The sequence below is a fragment of the Argiope bruennichi genome, chromosome 1, assembly GCF_947563725.1.
Source record: "Argiope bruennichi chromosome 1, qqArgBrue1.1, whole genome shotgun sequence".
NCBI lineage: Eukaryota > Metazoa > Arthropoda > Arachnida > Araneae > Araneidae > Argiope > Argiope bruennichi.
Window position 1 is genome coordinate 5653545 of NC_079151.1, and position 23789 is coordinate 5677333.

General features: G+C 31.3%; 1 protein-coding gene across 2 annotated transcripts in view; it reads left to right on the forward strand.

Annotated features, from left to right (window-relative positions):
* The window catches only part of LOC129962774 (BTB/POZ domain-containing protein 6-like), a 29204-nt gene extending 9738 nt beyond the window's left edge, over nt 1-19466 (forward strand). For both annotated transcript variants that reach the window (XM_056076800.1, XM_056076853.1), the window contains exons 2-3: nt 987-1270; nt 17601-19466. In XM_056076800.1, coding sequence (XP_055932775.1) covers nt 987-1270; nt 17601-18690 — 1374 coding nt within the window. In that variant the 3' untranslated portion in view covers nt 18691-19466. The remainder of the gene's footprint in view (nt 1-986; nt 1271-17600) is intronic.
* Nucleotides 19467-23789: the final 4323 nt, after the last annotated feature.

Consider the following 23789-nt stretch of genomic DNA (forward strand, 5'->3'; position numbering starts at 1 on the left):
GTTGCATTTTATTTATTTCTGCTAAAGCGTGGAACTCTTTGATTGTTGCAGCTACAGGATGAATTGACTGTTGTAAAAGTTATATACTTATAAAAATAATTTTCCTAATTAAAATTAAAATTAATTCTAATTTAAACAATCATATAATTACTGTTTTTTTCCTTTTATATTGTGCTCAGGTCATCATATTAATATTATTTTTTTTTTTTGCAAAAAGTGAAATGGCACAGTTTTGATACATAGTGGTTTAAGTGTATAAACAATGTACGAGATATAATCATACAGCAGAAATCACATGGATTGTGTTTTGTTCTAAAGATCAGGAAAAAGAAACAACTTACATTCGGGCGAAAAACGAAAATAATTCACTTTTAGAAACAACCACTAGAAACATTGCTTCAAAGATAAACGAATATTCTATAACATAGTGTAATTTGTTGTTATAAATTTTCTTTTATTAATTTTGTAAGCTATTTATCTATTGTTATTATCTATATGATAAAAGAATGGAATTATTTTTTTCTTTAATCCCTTATTTTTTTTTTTCAAATAAGCCCTTGTAATGTAATTAGAAAAATTCAAGAATTTATCAATTTCTTTGCTATTTTACCCATAATTCAGTTTTATTACAGTTTATTTTTGAATTGCATTTTTACCCTTTATTCCAAAAGACAAAATGTGTTTGGGATTATAGGTATGCATGATGATTTAGTGTGCATTAACAACATAAGTTGTGGCAGCTGATATTTTTCAGTCCGAATGAGAGGATATCAAATCTCATTCTTACAGCTGTAGAATACCATCCCAAAAAATTAATCGTTGCGTACGTACGCACTTTATCGACCCGATGAAATGACCAGTTTAAGAAAGGGCTTGCACAAACAAAAGTAAACTGGAATTGAAAATTCTGCCTCTTACACTTTCTCGCTAAGCTCCATTCATTATATTGTATTGACTTATTTCGAACACTTTCTTTTTTCCTGCAGGACATTGAGGATGACCTTTCGATCACGTACCCTCGCCCAGCGTCGACACCTTTCCATCAAAACCCCATCATCACTCCTGCCCACCAGTTAAAGAAGAAGAAATTTTCAGACATCACTTTCATCGTCGGGGCGCCATCCGCTGCCAAGAAATACACTGGGCACAGAGTGGTCCTGGCTATGACAAGTCCTGTCTTCGAGGCCATGTTCCAAGGGGATATGGCCAACAAAAGCAGAGTCGTGCGTGTCACGGACATACATCCCAGCGGATTCGAGAACCTGCTCAGGTGAGGCATTCTGCATGCTGAATTACTTAGAATGATCGAATACGCTGATTAACTTATTATCGAAATTATTTCTTAAACGGGAAGGAACTCATCTGAGAAAGTTGACGTCTAAATAACGTATAAAAGTGAATCGGAAACAGTATGGCAGAATGAATATGTAAAAGAAATCCTATTCAAGAATAGTGCATAGTTTAATATCCATAGAATTGCAGCAAGAATTAAAAATCTTGCTCATTTTTCTTTCTTTTGCCATCTCTTTCATGCTAAAAATTCGTACCAGAGATCTTTGCAAAGTTATGTTTTCAGAAATATATTTCGTTTTTGTACCACATTTCCGCACTAGGGGCAAATACTGCCATGATAACATTTCTGTCATAGTCTGTTACCTAGTTGTCTGAACAGTCTTCGTTTCAACCAATACATCGTGAAAATAAAACTAGCGCCTGTGGAGATAGACTACAAAAACCCGGATGCTCAAGATATATGTATGTTACAGTATGTCAAGAAAATTAAGATTAAAATTTAAAAATAAATTCCTCCTCAATACGTAAAATATGTAGATAATGATTGTTGAAATGATGATCAATTTTAAAGAGCAATAAATAATTTAAATTGATAAAAGCACCTGCTCAAAGCGATATTGTGCAATACAAAGTACAACCGCAACAAGGCATTTTGTAATGAATTTCTAAATTTAAATTTAATCATCTCTGCACAATGTAAGAAAGAAGGTTTTTATTATTTATATGACATGCGCGTTTTCTAAAGAACATTTCCATTTCATTCAGAGAGCACATTCAAATGTAAAAAATAGTCCATTAATATTCTAACATATTCAAATTCTTATAAATTTCTTTCATTTTTAAATTTTTCCTACTGTCAAATGATTGAAGGATTCAAAGGCTCGGTTTTATTTTAAAGTAATTTGTTGGTGTGTTCATCTCGTTTGTGAAGGATAATTCTTCACCTCTTTAATACTTGTGCTTCCTTTCTTCCTTTTTGAAAACATTGTCTTGACTTATATGCATTATCATATTTCTTTAAAAAAAATTTACCTTGTTACTCCAATACTTTAAAAAAAAATACTTTACTTTATATGCAATAACTTTAGTTTGTTTTTTAGCACAATTACTTTATATTTAGTTTTGATTTTCATTCTACTTATCTACTAAATGCACTTTTGTATTTCTTATTGGATTTTTTTGAAAATAATTTGAATTTTGTGAGAATGAATTGATTTCCTTATTTTTTTTCTTTCTAAGTATATTTGAAATCGTTATCAGCTTTGCAATTTGCGTCTCAAAAACCTGATTCTAATCTCTTTTTAGATATTAATTTACATTTGCTGATAAGATGCGTCAAATATTTTTTTTCTTAGCTATTTTTAAACCTTATCTTTTGGTCGGTGAATCATGAACCATTCCGCACATTTTTTCTAACATTTATTAATTAAATGGCTTGTTTATAAAAAAGCTATTTCAAAACGTAATATTTTAGAAAGTAGAAGTCTAATGATCAAAATGGGATAATTATTCAAAATGTTTAATAATATATCAGTAGTTGTAAAAAAAAAAAAATGTTTATTTCATGACAGTTCATAAAGTAAATAATTTTATGAGGATCATTTTTGACTGTATGTCCTTGTAAGCTCTCTAAATTTGTTCCTTATCTCCTTATAATTGAGGGTTAGTTTAGGAAACTTTTTATTTTTTCCAAAGAAATAAGGAGGACAGTTAATTCCTTTCTTTTTAAAATTTAATCGAGAATTTTTCATTTAATTTTAAATAATCAATTTTTAAACTTTAAGCATTTAAATTATTTGACAATTTTATAATTATATGTCCTTGCATAATAAGCAACATTTGGAATATCAATCACTGGAATGCTCAAACATGAACTTACTGAACTTAGATCTCTAACTGACAAAGAATTTCAAATAATGCGAAGCAAATGAATGAATTTTAGAAAGATAGTTTGCTAAATACGTTTCTAATATTTGGCAAACTATTAATTAAGCTATTGTTAATCTATTATAATAATGTATTGTTGAAGATTTAGAAAATGAATATATATAACATGATTTTCAATCACAAAATAAATAAAGGTAGTAAATATTTGAGTTTTTTTTTATTATTATTTTAAATTGAAAATGCTATTTATTCTGTAAACTCATGTTAAATATAATAGTACAAAGGATTCCTTCTTAAATCTTTGTTTCTCTTTATTTATAATGAAGATAAATGAGTGTTTGTGTGTTGGCAATGTACGAGATAAACCCTTTGACCTAAAGGATTTTGCACACATGTACTTTGGAGGATAAAAACGTGCACCTCTGAGCGATTTTTAAAAATTTTTAATTAGAATTTTAATAAAATATTAAGCAAAAATTTGGAGTGGTTTCGACATAACTTCCGAAAATATTGCAGTAAAATTAATTTTTACATTATCTTAAAATTCAAAAAATTATCTTTTCAATAATATTTATGCTTTTGTTGTATAAATATCTTTCTAAATTTAATCAGTTAAAAAAATATGCTAAACAATTTTTCAAACAAGAATTCTAAAAATTCTGAGTTAATATTAAACGCTTTTAAAGGACATTAATACAAAAACATCAAAATTCTGAATGAACACCGATGTAAAAGAATTATCTAATAGATAAATGACAATTAGATCAAGTCATTATTAAAGTTGCATACATTTTTTGTTTTGCAATCCGAATTATTGTCCCATCCTCAACATAAAATATTATTGGCAAAGCGGATTTCTGCGAAGCAAGTGATTATTTATTTCATTCTGGGAATAATCAATAAAAAATAAAAAAATTTTAATATTTTATGATTTTAAATATCTTAAAAATATCTTGTTGAAAGATCATATAAAATATTAGAACCAATCATATAAAATATTTATTTAAAAATTTTAGCAGCCATTATTCTTGGCGCACCATTCGGTTGCCAGAGGCGGTACAATTTAATAAAGCTGTTTATACTAAGAAACGTTCATTGGGAAAACATCATCTGTTTTATTATATATATATATATATATATATATATATAAACATAAAAAAATTAGAAACTGCCCTTTATCTTGCCATAAATGTATTATTCCCTTTACACTACCAATCCATTCATGAATATTGTAATGTATCGTCTTTGTATAAATATTGTAATTATTTCAATTATATGTCACCAACGATATACATGGCTTGTTTCCCTAAAATTTGCAAAATTTCGCCGGGTCATTATTTTTCTATTCTTATTACGTTGGAAAAGTGTTCCTGGAATACAGGGATGGGGGTAATATCTTTTCCCACCCTGCCATTAAGTGTTGATAGAGAAGACTTCCACCAGTGAAAAATTTCGAATTGCTTTTTTTTTTCAAAGCACCAGTAATCAATGATTCATAATGCTTTTCTTAATGCTCAGAGGTAAAATAATAGTGGAGGATTTCAGTTAATTGAATGCTAGCACATGTAATAATTGTTGATTTGTCTTTCAATTTCATGATAAAGGCTTAGTCTTGGTTTTAAAAGCAAATAATAGTTTTCAATATTACGCTTCTTTTATCTTCAGAATTTTAAAGGCTTTTTCTTTTGAATTTGCATTTAAAACATCATATGTATCATCGTAATGAGAGTTTTTACGAAATTGAAATTGTACGTCGTTTTCCGTCATCCCCTTGAAAGAGAGGTGAACGTTGTTTTACCGTATTTGCTTCTCAAAAAATAATTTCTTTACGTTTCTCAATCCAAAATGAGAGGGTGTGGTCTTCCCAAAACGTTCTTGCATACTCTCTAATAACGGTGAATCTTCCTTTTAAATGCTTTCCTTACGAACCGATAAGGAAACCAAAACTTAACACAGAACAGCAATTGCCATCACAAAATTATATATCAAATTTTGTGCATTAAAATCCCTGCGTTTTTGAGATCGCGTTTAGATAGTACAGACCGACAAAGATTCAACTCCTAATAGGATTTGACTCAAAATTTTTTAATAATCTACATTTTAAATGTTAAATCTGCAAACCGAATTTCATCCATTTAGCTCTCTTTATTTTTTAGTCATCGTGTCAATTTATAGACGACACATGGAATGCTTCTCAATAGATTTTGCTCCAATTTTGATAGAAGTCTACAAATTTGGTGTAAACACCACATACCAAATTTCATTCATTTAGCTTAAACGCATTTATTACATATCTTTATCAAAAACAGACAGACGTTTCCCAAAAATGTGTTTATCGAACTCAAGAAGGTCCAAAATATGCCGATTCATCTAATCTCGAGTTCCAGTTTCTTTGACGATTATGATATTCTCTTTGAATATAAAATGAAAGCTGCTTTCTTAGATGTTGGAATAAATTAGCAGTTAAGATTTCTAATATTTTGAAAAATGATCTAAGAGTTAAATCAGTTTTGCATATCATATCATAACCACAAATGACGTCCTTTCAAGATGATAAGACAAATAAAGAATTTACGATGAAAATCCCCAATATATACGGAAACAGTCAAATACCTAAGCTATCAAATGGATGTATCAGTTTTTAAATGAAATAGTTATAAAATGTTTTATTTTATTCATTTATTTTTGTGTCCAAATTAAATCAAAGTAAAGTATGCAAATATGAAAACAAAAGAGCTTGAGATATCTGCAAAACAGCCTTTCCACTCGACTACCAAAGTCCATTGATCTTATTTGTATTGTGGGAACTTCAAATGACCCTTCTCGTTAAAAGTAATTCCTTTTCTCGTCACTTGAAAAAATGCGAACACGTTTACTTCCGAATTGCCTGGAGCTTTGGTTCTTTTCCCAAGTCTCTCAAACTGTCTGTCTAATATCGATCTGGTTGTGCATACAGAACTCCATAAGGCTGCTGATATTAGTAATTTTCCATCGTTTTACTCTCGAAACGAGGAATTTCTTTCCTTGCAAAGAAGGCCTGGTGCATTTTTCACGGCAGTTTCGATAGCAAGCATATCACTTTTTTTAATAATCAGGTGTATGCAATGGGCCTAAAAATTCGTCTTTGATCAAAATGTCGAAATGCCGGCAAGAACGATGAAAAGTATAGCTTGTCAAAAGAAACTGAGCTTCCTCCAATTATTATAACTTTTCCTACAGACGAATTATTTTCCTAACCCGCTAATGGGGGTCTCTCCAAAACATTGTCACGTACTCTCTGATAAAGGCGAAACAGTGTGCTCCCCCCCCCGATCGTCTGGAGCCAAAATTTGACACAAAGCTACACTTGCAGTCGCAAAATCACATGCCAAATTTGATATATTTAAGTCCTTGTGTTTTTGAGTTATTGCGTTTACATACCTTTGAAAGTCGCCAATCCCTTTGCTGAATTTGGCTCAAAAGGTGACAGGAGTCTACATTATAGATTTTAAATCTGTTATTAAATTTCATCTGCATAGCTTTCTTCGTTTCATAATTATCGTATTAACTTATGTTCCAACGGTCGGGTATACAGAATTTTCTCTGAATGGATTTTGCACAAAAGTTTAAGATAAATCTACAAATTTGATGTAAAGACTGTGTAGCGCTTTTGAGCAATCTTTGTCGTAGATAGACAGACAGATGTATGTATTTTTCGAAAGCGGGGAGATTTAAAACATGCAGTTTCATCAAAATCTGGAGTTCAAATTTTTTGGCGATTACATAACTTTCCCTATGCTTCATTCATGAGAAGGTGAAAATTAATTTGGTAAAAAAGGATTGTTGTATGAAATTTTTCATTTAAAAATAATTAATGATGCTGTAATGTCAACTATTGTTCCTTCGTAATATTTCAGAATATAAATTAATTATGCTGTAAGTAAATATATTGTCTTTCAGTAAGTGAATTTATCAGGTGAATCAAAATTATTCACTTTATTAATTTCTAGTATTTTTAAATCAATGTTTTATTATTTACTAATTTCTAAACATCAGAATGTTATCAAAGCTATAGAAATGTGGAAACGCTTCAAGAAATATCAACATTTGATGGAAATGTTTAACGCATGTGAAATTTTTAACCAAACATTCATTGTTTATCTCTTTAAAATGCCATATAGTTAATATTTATTAGATTTGCGTCTCGCTTAGAGAAAAAATATTCCAACGTATTCATTGAAAGTCGTGTAACATTTCTTAAACTGGCAAGCGTCTTAATAATAAAAAAAAAATTCTTAGAACAATATCTTTAAGTATTATAATGCAGTTACAGTCTTTGATTATTTTCATTCTCTTTCATCCTCTCCTTTCCATTCATCAAAGTATTGCAGTATCATTAAGGAAACCTAGTAAAAAGAAAGAGAAATTTTGCATTTTACTAATTTAATCAGTGCACTGTATTTGGTTAATTATTATCATCTAAAAGAATTATATCGAAGGAATCAACCAAGATACAATTTTCTCAAAACGATCATTGTTACGATCTTAACTTTCCATCTATTCGGAGAAGCAACTTTTTATAAAGCTGTTTATACTAAGAAAAGTTCCATCAGGAAACATCAACTGTTTTATTATATATATATGAGAGAAGGACAAAACAAATATACAGCCGAGACGAACACAGACAACACACAACAGCACAGTACAACAAACAATAGCCTACAAGTAGTAATCGGTAGTAATAAAAACCATAGCACACAAAGCGGGCAGACAGAATTCAGTAGGAGGAGGGAATTTTCGTAGCTTCTCTCTACGGTCTCTCTAAACGTCTGCAAATTTGAACTATCTCCTCGCTTTAGCTCTATCCAACTACCGACTCACTGCTACACAATTGGCTGCTCCTCACACGACTCAATGCTGCTTCTACAATAAACACCAGGACTCGGTACACAGCTCAATTCAATAATCGATTGAACTCCACACAACGCTTGTTCTTCGCCTGACCGATCGAACTATTTGCCGTTAGCTCTTTCCACGACAGAATACACAATACATGATTGACTGTGGCTTGAGACTGCCTGCCTTTTATAGTTTCCGGAGCCGAGAAGAGAAGGTTCTGGAACAATTATGCATATCTCGGTTCCTATTGGCTTAGTCACCAAATTCCGCGAGATTCCAATATTATCCATTTTGTATCCAAAGTTACCAAATTCGTCTCCAAGTTTGTTGCCAACTGAGATCAAATGATTCGGCATCCGATCAGCATCCAACGAAGCTGATCGTAAAACGGTCATCCCTGTGATTGAACTAACTGTGCTGATATATATATATATATGTGTGTGCATAAACTGATATATATATAAAAGAAATTATAAATATAATTCTACAATAACTTAAATTACTATGTGAAAATCATTAGATATCTTTTAAAACATTCATCCACTTTTGAGCTTTAACCATCGTTCACTGCTTGTTCCAAGAATCCTGTTCAAACAAACAAACAAACAAAAATGCACATGCTCTTTAGAGAAAATCTAGTTATTTTCTGTATTTTCTTATATACCTTAATTATTCTCGATTTTTCTCCTTATGTGAACAAAATTTGATTGGGTATGACGTCAATAGGAAATTTCTATGTGTCGACAAATCGTGTCATTTTTTTTTTCCCCTCTTGAACTTATTTTTTTCGAAATCAGAAAAGATTCGATAAATGCAAACTTTATTTCTCCTGCAAAATTGTAAAAATATTTCCTGTTATCTTTGATCCAAACAATTGAAATTGCCTAATTATTTACTTTTGCATCCTAATTAAGCTATCTATTGGAATTTACAGTATCCTTTTAAACTTCATATGCACAGGCCATCTTGCCTCTAACCGTTTTGTCGCATGCTGAAAATGATGACATCAAATACATTTCTCTTCTGCTGTATGTGAAATCAATTCCGGAAACGTCACGCTTCCGTTTTGTACGTATCACTTGAGCATCGAAGTGATCTTTCGCCAAAGGCACGCATTCTCGTGAATTCGTAAAGATGATACCATCAGCAGATATGTAAAATCTAATAAATTTGATTCACAGAGGATTTCTTGTATCTGCCACTGCTTTCAATAAAGCAACATGAAAAGGCCATCCTACATGTCAAAAATTTCACTGGGTTATTTTATTTCTATTACTTAATCGAAATTGAAAAGATTTTTTTTTCCTACACGATTATTAAATTCCCTCTTATTATTGACTTTACTTAAATTATTTTAATTGCTTTTAAATTTCAAACTTTTCAACAAAATAATGAAAACTAATAATGTTTTGCATTAAATCTAAATATGGTATCGAAATTAGAATAAGGATTAAGTGACAGAAATGAGACAAAGAATCAATATAGAAAATAAAACATCTAGAAATAGTAATAAAATAATTCTTTTTACATGTAAATACTGAAATAAATATCATGCTCAAAGAGTAAATTAAATTTTAAGATTGCTTTTTTAATTCTTCTTCTTTTATGACATAAAGTTATAAATTACTATTTCTTAAGTAAATAGAAACCTATTGTGCATTGTTTAGTGCTATGAAACGAAAATAAATCACAAATGCAATGAAAGTTTTAATAATGAAAGAAATCCTTTCGCATAAAGAAGCCAAATTACTTTGCTAGTGTTAAAGATAACGCAAATCTGTTTCAAGAATTTAGTTTTTAGTTTTGCATTTCTTTCTTGTTCTGTATTTTATATTCAATTCTCTGGCAAAATTCGGAGCCAAGACACAAACCATAAAAAAAAAAGCTACTTAGAAAAAGAGTTAATGCATCGTGTATATTGTCATTGTAAACAAAGTGACCCTACTCAAACGTATATACAGATCGTTCTGGCTGACGTATTTTTTGAAATTTGGCATATGCTTCATTTGGATTATAAGCAAAAGAAAATATTTGTACTAAAAATTAATAATTCAAATTTCGACCACCAGGCGCATAATGAACTAATAACAAAAGTTTGAAACACAAAACTTTTTTTTTAATTGTATCATTTACTCTATGTTGCCATGTATCATTACTCTATGTTGCTTTGAGCAAGCCATTGGCACCAATTGCTTGTTCAAAGCTCGTTATTGTGCATTCAACGGCAGCTCGAAGTGGTTCTTGGGAAATTTCAGCAATATTCTTGCCTTCGGTTGAGGCAAAATCCATACGCTTTCTCCATAAACGCGAACTTTCAGGAATTACCACAAGCAGAGATCTTAGGGATTCGAGTCAGGAGAAATCAGGTTATCAGAAAATGTTTCCCGCTTCTCATCAAAGTGGATATGAAGCAATTCCTTTACTTTTCGAACAATATAGGCTTGCACCATCTTGCCTAAAAGCAGTAAGTAGTTCCTAAACCTTCGCGTTTTTGCGAAGCTACAATTATTTGTTACCGTAGCAGTTCGCAATGATGAACATTCGCTAGGGAATGCATAAGTTGTTCGCACAATGTTAGAAAGCTCATAAGCACCATTTCTGAGCTTTCACTGCTTCTTCTTAGTAATATGTCTGTCTGACCGCAGAATGTTCCAAGGTTGCGCCCTCTCAAGTCCCGAAGTCGGTAAGTAAATAATGCGCTGTTCCGGACCTTGAGTGTGCAGCTTTCGCACCAAGTAGACCTTGTGGAGATACCACTTTAAAATGAATTGCAGAAATTTCGTATCGTAACCGCAGGTAGAGGTAAACCACGTGACATCGCTCCAGTATTGAAAAATATTGGTAAGTGGTTGAAATCTCTCAACCACACCGTTTCTGGTAGCGACTTTTTCCACGCATTCATTTGAAATCCGTTCCTATCCTCTTCCCAGTATCTCTTCAAATTTAGTATTAATCTTTTTCCATTTATTCTTTGTCATTCGCAAGTCTTTAAAGCGTCGATATTCTCGCAGTGCAACTAAGCTATTTCTGCAGTTCTGATAAAGCAATTTGATCAATAAGACCAGATCTTTCAACCCTAAAGGCATGATGAATACTGCTTTCACGGCATTGGCATTTCTGGGCCTCCCTAAATGCATAACAACCTTTCACATTGTGTCACGCCATCTTGTGGTCTTGATTAAATTATCCGGTTAAAATTATTATTACTATTTCGCAATTGTCTTTTCCTTACGGCCCATATAATGCATAGACCAAGTTTTAGGGAAGCACGTCACCACAACTGACTGTGCAGAGGTCTGAGTCATGTTATTTTAATCAAAATCACCCTAGTACATCTTAAAAGGAAAATCTATTATTTGAAAGAAAAGAAAACTCGTATTGCTTTTGAATAATTTCTACTTCTCTTGTTGGAAATGCATTTTTTATTGAAATAAATTCTAGAAAACGTATTTTAAAGTTTACAACTTTACTTTACAAATTTTTATTATAATTTTCATTTAATGTAAAGAAATATATATAAATGCCATGTATGCTTTCATAATATATATTATTTTTCGCATTTTAATTTTAAAAACTAATTTTCAAAAGCATTCTTCTTTGAAATTATAATAAGTTTGCTTAATAATTGTCTAAATATAAAAATACTTTATCTTCTCCATTAGTCAAAAATCCATCTATTTGGTTTTGCCTCAAAAATTGCATGTATTTGAAGCTTTTCAGGAAACTTAAATTTGAATTCCTCTCTCAGACTTTTTTCTAGATTTTATTACTATTATTATTTTAATTTTTTTCTTTTAATTGACTAACTTGCTTCTCTTTTCTTGTCGAATGCGTCTTACGCATATTAATAGGTATGAAATCTTTTGCATAGTTTTTTTTTTTATTTTATAACATTTTATTTATTCTGAAAACGCGGAACTTTTTTCAAAAAAAAAAAAATGTAATCTTTCTAACACATTTGTAGTTTTTAAAAATTTTATCTCTTTCTCAGAATGAAACAGAAATTCTTCCAGAGTACTTTGCGTTTTCAAGTTTCCAAATGTTAATTGACAATTTAGTGATGGACTGTCAATTTGTACCGGTCAAATATTTCGATAAAATGCATTCATTTATTTATATTCATTTTTCTACCGCCCTGAAACAGATGAAGGCAAGACATTCTTACTGCAGAGTGTAGTAATGTAGGTGTGTCTAATGCGGGTTTTTCTGTAACCAGTCCTTTTCCTGCGTAGGTACAGCGACCACGAAGCATTCATACGGTACCTCAGGTTAGAGGAAGCATTGAGGCTAGCTAACAGACCCAGGTTTGAAATTCATTCTTATATTCATAGCAAAAAATTTTGTGTGTCCCTAGGATATAGTCTAGACGTATAGAATAGTCAGTTATAGGTAGTGCATGATCAGCAAATTCTAGAAACTTCAGAATATGTGGAATTGTAGTAACTGCTAATTTAATCAAAGGTTGTTTAATGTCAGGAATGGCTTAAAGAAACTTTTAATGTTTTCATTTTATTCAATTTTGGAAGATTACTGCTGTTAAGTTATTTTACTTGGAGCCAAAAATGTATATTTTGATTGAACCAAAAAATTTTGATTAGAAAAAATAATTTATTTTACGAGTTCAATTTTTTAAAAAATTGTTTATCTTTTGCTAGAAATGTGGTGTGGCTTTCTCCTCTTGAAAATGGAATCTTCGTGTGCAATGAAATAGATTATTCTGATACAAATTTTATTTATGTGTGTTCGAAAGTTGTTATAAAACAAATAGCTGTAGGCGAATTTTCAGTAAAGCTGGATTATTATGGAATATGACACAATTTCCTTATTTATTGACTACATTGATTCATTACATAATAACGGGGGTCAGTTGCAAACAACAAAAAATATTTTAGAAAAATCGAAATCAAGGTTTGAATTACCCTAAATGTACAGATAATTTTATATTATGTTGTAATGCATTGGTTTTATAAAGATATAAATGAAACTCTTCATGTTTTTTTTTAATTCCTTGAGGAAGTTGTTATAGCAAGAGTTAATTAAATAGTAATGGATTTGAAAATGTTTGTAAATGTAATTAGACAAAAAATATATTTATTGTTTTAATATAAAAATGGTGAATGCTTCTTTCAAATCTTTTGGGAAGTATCATAAATTGAAACTCCAAGAGATAGAAAAGACAATAATGCGCCTTTTCCAAAATACAGGGTGATTATAATTAAAGTCACGATTTCAAACATCGATAATTCTAAAACTACTGGTCAGAATGACTTGATATTTCAGCAGAACAATCGTGAGGCCATGGAATTTTATTTGGCGAAGGAAAAAATAAAGTTCCAAAGTGTGCCGATAGATGGCGCTGTCAGATTTGACATTGCCGGGAGATATGCAAATTACTTATACATGATATGCGCACCACAGACATAGCTGCCATAAAAATGCAGATCCCCCAGCTCTTTGAATTAATGCTTCATCATGATTCTGACCATAAAGGATCGCGCTCTGCTCTTGAAGCTTTTTTATAAGAACAATGACTGTACATTTACAACTATCAGGAAGATTCGGACATTAAAATCCATAAAATCGGGTCAAATAATCACAAATGGTCTGAGAAAAATGATTGCTAAATTCGAAGAGACCGTTTCATTTGACGTGGAACGGAGCAGAGGAAGGAAACCAGTTTCGGCTGCGGCAGTGGAAGATGTGGCTACACCACTACAAGAACAGACTAACAGTGATGTTGGAATCAGCAGTGCAAGGGAAGTTGGCCGAATGCTAGATATGCCGATCATCACGGTGCATAAAGTCCTACGGAACATCCTGCGCTGTTATCCGTACAAGATAACTCATGTGCAGCCTTTGCTACCTGCTGTCCTGGAAGCACGTGAATCTTTTGCACTACGATTGCTTGCCCGGAAGGAAGCGGACAATGGATGGCCATGGAACATTCTGTGGTCTGACGAATTCCACTTCCATTTACATGGTTCTGTAAATACGCAAAATTGCAGGATATGGGCCACCGAGAATCCGTTCCAGCTACAGCATTACCTCTTCAGTCTGGTGTGGAATTTCTGCAACGTTTATCGTCCGTCCGTTTACCTTCGAGGAGATCACACATGCGGGTCCCGTTACCTGCACCGTTACTGGCAAGCGGTATGAAGCACTTTTGCATAAACATGTCCTTCCGGCACTTCAGCAGCGTCCGTGTGTGGAGCGCACACTATTCATGCAAGATGGCGCTCCTCTGCACAATGCTACTCTTGTGCAGCTGCTAAGTGCTCATTTCGGAGATGATAGGATCATGAGCCGCGATTTTCAGGCCACGTTCCCCCGACTTAAACCAGTGTGATTTCTGAGTTTGGGGTACCTGAAGAATGTAGTTTACAGCGGACGATTTGAGAATCTAGAAGACTTGAAGGGAAGCATCACACAACCACATCTATTGTATCAGTACAAATACCCTCCGATCTGTTGTGGAGCATGCCATTTGAGCTTCCAATTAGTAGCGGAACAAGGCGGAGGGCATATCTAGCAACTTATGCCTTAACCTCCCATCAATAAGATGTTTGTTCCATGAAGCTTTTTTTTGTGTGTGTGTCATTATTGCTGTTGTCGCTATAAACATGTATTCTTGCCTTATCGCTAATAAATTTTTAGTAAACTCTTGAATTCTAGTGTTTTCTTTCGGCTGGCAAAATTCCTATATACAATGAATGCATTTTTGCTCTTTCCTCTGAATATCACTTGGGCACATTTTGGAACTATTTTTTTTTTCCTTCCCCAAACAAAATTCCATTGCTTCACGATTGTTCTGTTAAAATGTCAAGTCAATCTCACCAGTAGTTTTACAATTATCAATTTTTGAAATTGTAAGTTTAATTATATATATATTTTATCTGAAAGTTGACATAATCTCCCGCAAAGTTTGTTTTTAAGTTTTTAAAAATTTATGATGACATTCTTTCCTTTTTTTTTTTTTTTGCAATAAAGGAAAGTGTTTAGAAAGTGACTTTAGAATAGTCTCTTATATTATTGATTATAAATGAAATAGTATTCTAATGTAATAAGGCCAAACTTTGTAAAATGCCATTTTTTTCTGTATGAAAAAATTTTTGGTTGTTGGCTAGATTAAGCGTATTAGATAGTAATTATTTTGGCAGTTTTTTTTATTTGATGCTGAATTGATGCGGTTTGAATGGAATCCACAATTTTCCCTCATTCTTGCAATGGAAATTTAATAAAAGTTATTCCCAAATTCAAAATTTCTTTTTACTGAGCACTTTTTCTTTCAAAACTGGCCCATCAGTATTTATTATGCTTCTTGTTTTACACTGTATTAAATCCATTTGATCTTTCTTCATTTTGGCAAATAAATGTTTTATCAAATTTAATTTGTACATTCTTTGTTCTTTTTCATGCGTTTTATGAGGTAAAACGTTTTTGAAATAATTGATCAGCATTCCAAATTGTTTTTAACGAAAGCATTCATAAAAAAGGAAAGGAAATAAGTGCCAAAATAATGAACACTAATACAAAATTTAGATTTGTGGAGTTTCCGATGATTTTCGCAAAACACTTAAAATTTAGGAATAAATGGAGCGTTTCCATTATGTTTTTACTGCTAACATGGAAAGGTGTCAAGGAGTGCATTTGATGCCACATTGGTTCGAATCACGGAAATTCCTCGGTGTCTGCAAATGCGAACCTGGAAAGGAACGATTTTTGAAAAGAACTGCTTCATTCCGTATGAACTCAATGACATCAAATGAAACGTTGTGTAGAAAAAAAAAAAAATTATGAGATGAATTTTTTCTGTTATAAAAATATATTTTCCGTCTTGCATAAATTTTTAGAAAAAAGATTTGTTTATGAAGGCGGTTTTAAAATTTTTTTAAAGGAATTTTCTGTGAAACCGTTTCTAGGAATATACAGAATTTTTTTTCTCTGAAGCTTTTATTTTGGTGTTATGTATTTCGAGCAGTTTTCATCCATCAAATCGCAATCTCGTCTGCTGATCGCGATGCGTTAACAAATCAACACTGACCCCATTTCGGCTGTCCACTCTCCCAGATCTTGACCCTCGAACCACCTGAGATTTATTGGATTATAATGTTACGCCCAAAAGTAGGCGTTGTGCTATGTTAGCTCTATCGATTACTTCAGAAGTAGTGCATTGGTGGACAAAAAAGGAAAAAAAACAAAAACAAAAAAACAGGTGAACTGAACTTTTTTTACGGAGGGAGAGGTGGAGGCTCAGTTTCAAATGTTTTACGTTTTCGTTTTCATTTCATTTCAATATTTTTTTCATTTGAAACTGCTAATAAATTTCATGACACTTGTTAAGTGAAATCATCGTTATTCCTATTACTTTATCAGCTCGATTTTCTATCCAATTTCAGAGATGAATCAATGAAAACTTGTTATTTATCTGGTTATTGAATTGATTTTCTATATAATTTCAGAAATGAATGAATGAAAACGTGTTCTAGTTATTTAGAGTCATTTCAAGTCAGAATTCTAAATTCTGACTTGAAAAATGAGCATGCATTGAAATTCCACAATCTCGTTTACAAATTCTTCTTAAAATGATTATAAATATGCAAAAAGAAATTCTTTTGAAAAAATGTTAAAGAATTATTCAAATTTACATAAAAATCAAATAAAAAACTTTTATAACCATTCCAGAATCCGTATAAGTTCTATAAAACTAATTCACCTTCAAAAATTTTAGTAATATTTAGATTAAATTATAAAGCTAAAAATTCAAATGTGTAACGTTTATAACATTTCTTTCTGAGGAAAATATTTTCGCTTTGTTTTTATTATTTTTGATCTCTACTTTTTCTCCTTCATACACTTCGAAATTTTAAAGATTCGTCTTAGAAATTCTTAAATTAGGCAGAAGTATAATACTCAAATCCTAAAACTTCGAATTGAATTGTATTGCTTTTAATTTATAGGCCAATTTTAAAATAAGAAATGAAAGCAAAAAGTGTAAAAAAAGATTTTTATTTTAAAAAGAACTTTAATTTAATTTGAAATTTTAACCTCCTTAAATTAAATTTATTAAAATTAAATTCTGAAATTCTTCTTAAAATTAAAATTAAATTCTGAAATTCTTCTTAAAATTAAAATTAAATTCTGAATTAAAAACAGATCAAAAATTTGTCAGATGATCATAGATTGAATATTTAATTCCTTCTCTTTCTTCAGCTAACCGAGATATTTTTTATAGTCGTCAAATGGAAAAAAATTCATAAAGCGTAAATTTCTTAATTCAGTTACCAATTTTTACTTGTCTACAGTGCTTTACAGCACTTCTCAGGTCTTTTAGAATCCCAAGAATAACAAAAGCAATTCAGTGATTATTATGCTAGGAAAATAAATTGCATTGCATCTTGCAATTTTTATATATTAAAAAAACCTGCATGTCAGATTTATTCATTGATACTTTAAATACTCTTCAAAAATCAAAAAAAATATTTATTTTTATAAACTTGCGACTTTTTACTGTTCAAATTTTAATCCTTGTGTTTTTGTTTCAGATACGCTTACAGTGACGGTCTCCGTCTTCAAAGCATTGAAGATGCCATGATGACTGCATTTGCAGCAAAAAAATACGCCTTGCCCCATTTGTTAGAGCAATGCTTCTCCTATCTAGAAGCGAACGTCAACGCAAAGAATGTTTGCCAGATATATGAGTTTGCCCAGTCTGTGGATGCACCCTTATTAATATTCCTCTGCCTTAACATCATGGACAGACAGACATTCCATGTTCTGACTTCACCCAGCTTTCCGATGGTGTTGCCCAGCACTGCTGAACTCATCGCTAGTCGGAGTTACCTCAATCTTTACTCCGAGTTCACGGTCTATACGTCTCTGGTGCAATGGGGGGAGGATGAGTGCAAGAGAAGAAAAATACCAGATGACCCAGAAAATGTCCGACAGGTTCTGGAGGCTCACCTTCCTTATATCAGGTTCTTAGCCATGTCGCCAGAAGAATTCGCCAAGGGACCTGCTAAGGGTGGGCTACTTACTTTAGATGAATGCTTCTCAATCTTCATGAATTTAGCTATCCCTGATTGCGTGCCCGTTCCACCTGGTATCTCGCCAGAATACAATAAGAGATCCGCACCGCCAGAATACTTCATCTGCACCAGATATAGAGGTTTGTCTTATTCGCCTCCTGGAAGACCTTTGCGTGTTTTCGGAATCAGATTCTCTACAGTCGAGAAAAACATTTTTTTGGTGGGGGCAGCTTTCCCCGTAAGGTTGGATAACAATTACTACGCCGTGAGGCAGCCCAAGTACACTGGAGTGGTTAGAATAGCTAGGAGATTGGTTGACGGCAAAATCGAAAGACAGGAGTCCGAAGTATCCTTCCAGCTCTCAAAAGGCAAGGACACAGCATTTACTTTGAGAAAGCCATACTACTGTAGACGGGGAGAAAAGTATGAAGTCGAGCTTCAAGCCCATGCTCTGATTTCAGACGATGTCATTGTGCCTTTGTTGAGAAATAAGAAGAGAGAGGATGTAGTGGAAGGTGTGACTTTCCAGTTCATTCCATTCACCAGGGTGAAACTTTCAAGCATTTTGGACATAACAGAATTTTCTGAACTACATTTCTATTGTTGAACAATACTGATGCATCATATTAGTCATTATGACAAAAAAAGATGTAATATTGTATTCGTGTTTGCGTGACCAAAGTTCGTTTGCCATGTCGAGTATCAATCGAAGAGTGAGTTCCAGTAATTGAATGTTGCATTGATGAGGATCTGGTTATTTTGTTGACAGGATCTCTGAATGTTGACTTTCTGTTAAATCCGCCGAAATGTTGTTGAAATGCGAGTATTTTTCCTTTTTGAGAGTTTCTGAAGCATCGTGATATTGTTGGAAAGAAACATTCGTTGAAATATATTTCATGTGCCGATCAAAGTATAGAGAGAATCATTCTTTGCATGAGTTTTAGGTATAACTATTTTTTCCATTTGATTTGCGTCACCTTCTTATCATTAAGCGAGCATTTCTCTTGTAAAACAATATCCATTTTAAAGCTTTAGTGAAGATATTCTCTGATAGATAACTTCTGAAGATTTGTAATCACATGAAATTTTTGCATTTAGTGTTACTTTCACATCATAAATATACGTTGTATTCTCCCTTTTTTTTCAATATGCATGTAAGGTTTCATTCGAAGCTATCTGCACTGCCTAAGTATTAAAGGAGTGGAATATTTTGAATACACAACTATTTTTAACTGCCATCTTCTTGTAAAATATTGCATTCCAAATAATAATGATTTTTGAAGTATAACTAACTTTTCAAGAAGTTTGGTTATATATAGAATGATATATATTGTGTTAAAAAGTGTTCATCTGAATTCACACTATGTATTCGAATAAATCTTTTGAAGGTGTTGAAAAACTCATATTTTAGTAATGGTTTTTATTTTTGATCTTTGAAATGACTCATTCAAACTGTTATTGTTTATTTCCAGAAACTTTCCTACACAATAATAAAACCATTATACAATTAAAATTAATTATATCAGAAGTTATTATGATTTATTATTAACTAGCCGCCTTTGGCGACCAGCCGGTTCGCCAATCTTAATGTTCGTTTAAATTTTAATAATTAAATAGGTTGAACCGGAGTTTAACCCCCTTCTTTGCCAAGTTACGATAACGCGCCAAAGCTGGCAATCTTTATTATGCACTATAATTGAACATCTGCTCCTTTGCTTTTGAACATTTCGCAAGGCCGTTGTTGGCGATTTTTAAAAATTTTGCCAAGCAGGGGGTTAGACTCCGGTCGTACCATTAAATATTTTACGCAATTCCAACTTTAATAGATTCTTCATCAAAATATTTTAAAACTTCAAATTTTGATAGTCATAATATTATAAAGGCCTTCAGTCATAGCGTGATATGTATCTCTCTAATTTTCTGTTACCCCTCGTAGAAATTATGCTTTAAAATGAAGTGTAAATGATTAATCTGCAATTAATATAATAATATTTTTTACTGAAACAAAGCATTTTTTTTAATAATATGATTACTGATAATAGAGTCACTGAGCGTTTAAACTTTATGGGCACTAAAGAATATCTTTCTTAATTTATGTAATATCTCAAGAATTTGTCCACAAAAATTTCTCAGATTCATCAGGAACAGATCGATTCATTAACAATGTTTCATTTTAAATGCATCAAACACTAAGAAAATAAAATGAATCGTTTAAAATAATCGGTCGAAAACAGGTTTAAAAAAACTACTTAAAAAACGATGTACTTAAAACTATAAGCATATACAAAAAAATATATAATTAACATAAATACAATTTAATTACAAAAGCATGCAATTAGCCTAAAAATAATTTAAATCATTGAAAACAGGTTAAAAAGAACTACTTAAAAAACGATGTATTTAAAACTATAAGCATATACAAAAAATATATAACTAACATAAAAACAATTTACTTACAAAAGCATGCAACTAACCTAAAAATAATTTAAATCGTCCGTTGGTTGTCATGCCAACAATCAGAAGACAGTGCGCATGCGTGAATTTTCTTCGCCAGTTACGTTAACGCAAATGCGTGAATTTTTCTACGCCAGTTGGGGTAACGCTATGCAGATTATAGATTTTTAATTTCCTTTATTCTGTGTTATTTTAATTCAAAAGTACTTCAGAATGAATCTGAAACATGGATTAATTAACAATGTTTAATTTTAAATGCATAAAACATTAAGAAAATAAACAGAATCGTTTGAAATAATCCGCCGAAAAATGTTAACCCTAGCCTTATTACTGTTGGGAGAAAAAAACAACTAAAGCCTTACTCATTTGGCCGTGGGGAAAATGGAAGATATTTTTGGCGGAAAAGTTGGCGGTGGGGAAAATGGAAGATTTTTTTGGCGGGAAAGTTAGTTTTTAATTAATAATTAAAATTCTAATTAAAATTTCAAAAAAAGGGACCCCAGGTGCACATTCCCGACCTCTAAGGTATACATGTACCAAATTTGATAGCTGTATGTCAAATGACCTGGCCTGTAGAGCGCCAACACACACACACACATTGAGCTTTATTATAAGTATAGATTATGATTTAAGCTTTGAACTCTCTTTCATAAAAAGATTCATTTGAAAATAAATATTGATATTTTAACTCTCTGGCTCATGGAAATGACTTGACATTTTAGTTCAGCTAGTCTTGGCAATGAACCTCTAGCGAGTAAGAAAGCTATATGCACCTGATTTTCAATCGGAACTCGTGGTAGTTGTCCCTTCAAAACTTTCTCGTATACTTTGTAGAAGGGTGAATTTCTGTTTTATACGCGTTTTTTTTTCCAATGGTTTGAAATCGAAATGTGATACAGAACTACAATTACAATCACAGAATCACATATGAAATATTATATAAAATTAAATCACTGCGTTTTTTAGCTGTCACGTTTATTTATTTTTGAAAGTACACATTGGCAGAGGTTCGACTCATTGGATTTCACTCAACATTTGATAAGAATCTACATTTTAAATGTTAAATCTGTATATCGAATTTCATATATCTAGCTCTCTTCTTTTTGTAGCAACCATATTAACTTATAATCGAACAGCCGGACATGCAGACTTCTTCTGAATAGATTTTGCTCAAAATTAAAAAAAAAAAAAAGAAATTCAAATTGCGTATAAAGACCCTTTACTAAATTTTATCCGTCTTACTCAATGCTTTTTGAGTTGTCAAAGATGGATTGGAATAATATCAAAAATGTATTTTTCGAACTCAGAGAGACGTAAAACATTTTAAATTCGTCAAACTCTCAAGTTCGAATTTTTTTATTATTATTATTATTTCAATACTTTATTCATCGTATACGAGAAATTAAAAAAAAGAGTTGTACATAGTTTGTGATGTTATGAGAAAAGCTTTCTTTCTTGCTCTTTTCTTCCATTTTAAATTCCTACTTCCAAGTGCATTCAATAATCTCTAAATAATCTTGTTCATATTTCATATTAATTTACATAACACATTTTCGTCTCGAAATTTAATTAAAATAACTCTTCTTAAAATGTTTTATTCATTATTTTTAATAACACGTTTTTGTACTGTTCTTTTTTTTTTTTTTTTTTTTCTTTCTACGTCTCTTACATTCTAACTGAAATGTTTGCTAAAATTATTTCCAATCTTTAATTAAATGTATACAAGGTTAAAATATAACTTTTCTAATATTAACATTTCAAAACACTAGGCTAATGAGCTTGCTTGTTTGAAATTTCTCTTTGATGTTCTTTTCACCATTGAAGTTTAAACATTTATCTAAATAGAAAACTCACGTTATAGACTCATTAAAATAAATTATGAAAAAAAGGGACCTGTCCTTAAAAGAACCTAATTCTGAATGTAACAACATGCCATATGCTGATTTTTTGTAATGATGCCCTTCGAAACCTTTCCCAATTTTTTAGTAAGTGATAAGTGGTGTCATTTTCGAGGGTTGATCTATCGCAAATAGTTATTAAAGAAATGATCTTTCGTTGCTTTCTTTATGACATTCGCATGTACACTAGCTGACCCGTATTGATTCAAATTTGAATTTTTTTATTATTTCATCTAAAACATGTATAAAACCACATTTATATTATCATTTAAAATTATTAATACCAAATACAAAACTACAAAAGAAAAGAAAGAAATGCTTCAAAAAGGACCGGACCTGATCTAATGGATTGAAATCACGATTAACAACTTCTATATCATTTATAAGGAATCCAGTTTTTTTCTTTTATGCATCAAATGATCATATATCAAAAATTTCCCATGTAATTCAAATAACGAATTATGGATTAGAAGAAAAAAAAAATTCTAAGGAAATTCTAACTTTTAGTCCGGAATCAAAGTGGTGATACAATTTTTTTACGTTTGATTTATGTTGTCTTTTTTTTATTATTTATTTATTACAGCAACAACATGTTATATCTAAAATCGTCGCAAAGCTCTCAGATATCGAGCCAGTAACTAAAACAATTAAAATTATTGTTTTCAAATATATTATAAAACATTTTTTAAATGTATTAAAATTTGATGAAAAAATTATATGGAATGAGAAATGGTAACTAAAAAAGCTTTTTTTTTTTCGATTTTAACGTGATTTTTTTTTCTTTGCAGTAATAGGCTAAAGAATTACTGCAGGAAACCTTAATGTAAAAATTAAGGAAACCTTAATGTAAAAATTAAGGAAACCTTAACGTAAAAATCTAAAAATTTTGAAAAATCCTGTATTGATAAGTATTTACTAGTTCAGAGGTAGTTAACATTTACAAAATTTGGTAAGCCAAGATTTTAATGGTACATATCTCAGAGTGTTTTCACCCATTCTATTAGCATGCAGATTCATATGGTACAATGGACAGATAGTCATATGAAAAATATTTCATCTTCTACCTGATTGGTTGACTGGATTATAGATTGTTTGCTGAAAAATATTTTAATGTGGAGGAAAAATTTAAATGAATTTCTTGAAAAAAAAAACACTGTCACTATATAAAAGTACTAAATTAGTGATAAATGAATCAAACTCTTTAAGCAATTTTTAAATATAAAATGCACTTAAAAATAAGGCATTCGTAAAATAGGTTCTAAAATTTCATCTACAAAAATGTATCAAGAAATTCGCCAATTCGTTCTTACATAGTCGAAATTCGACTATTACAGAGAAACGACTCATACAGTAT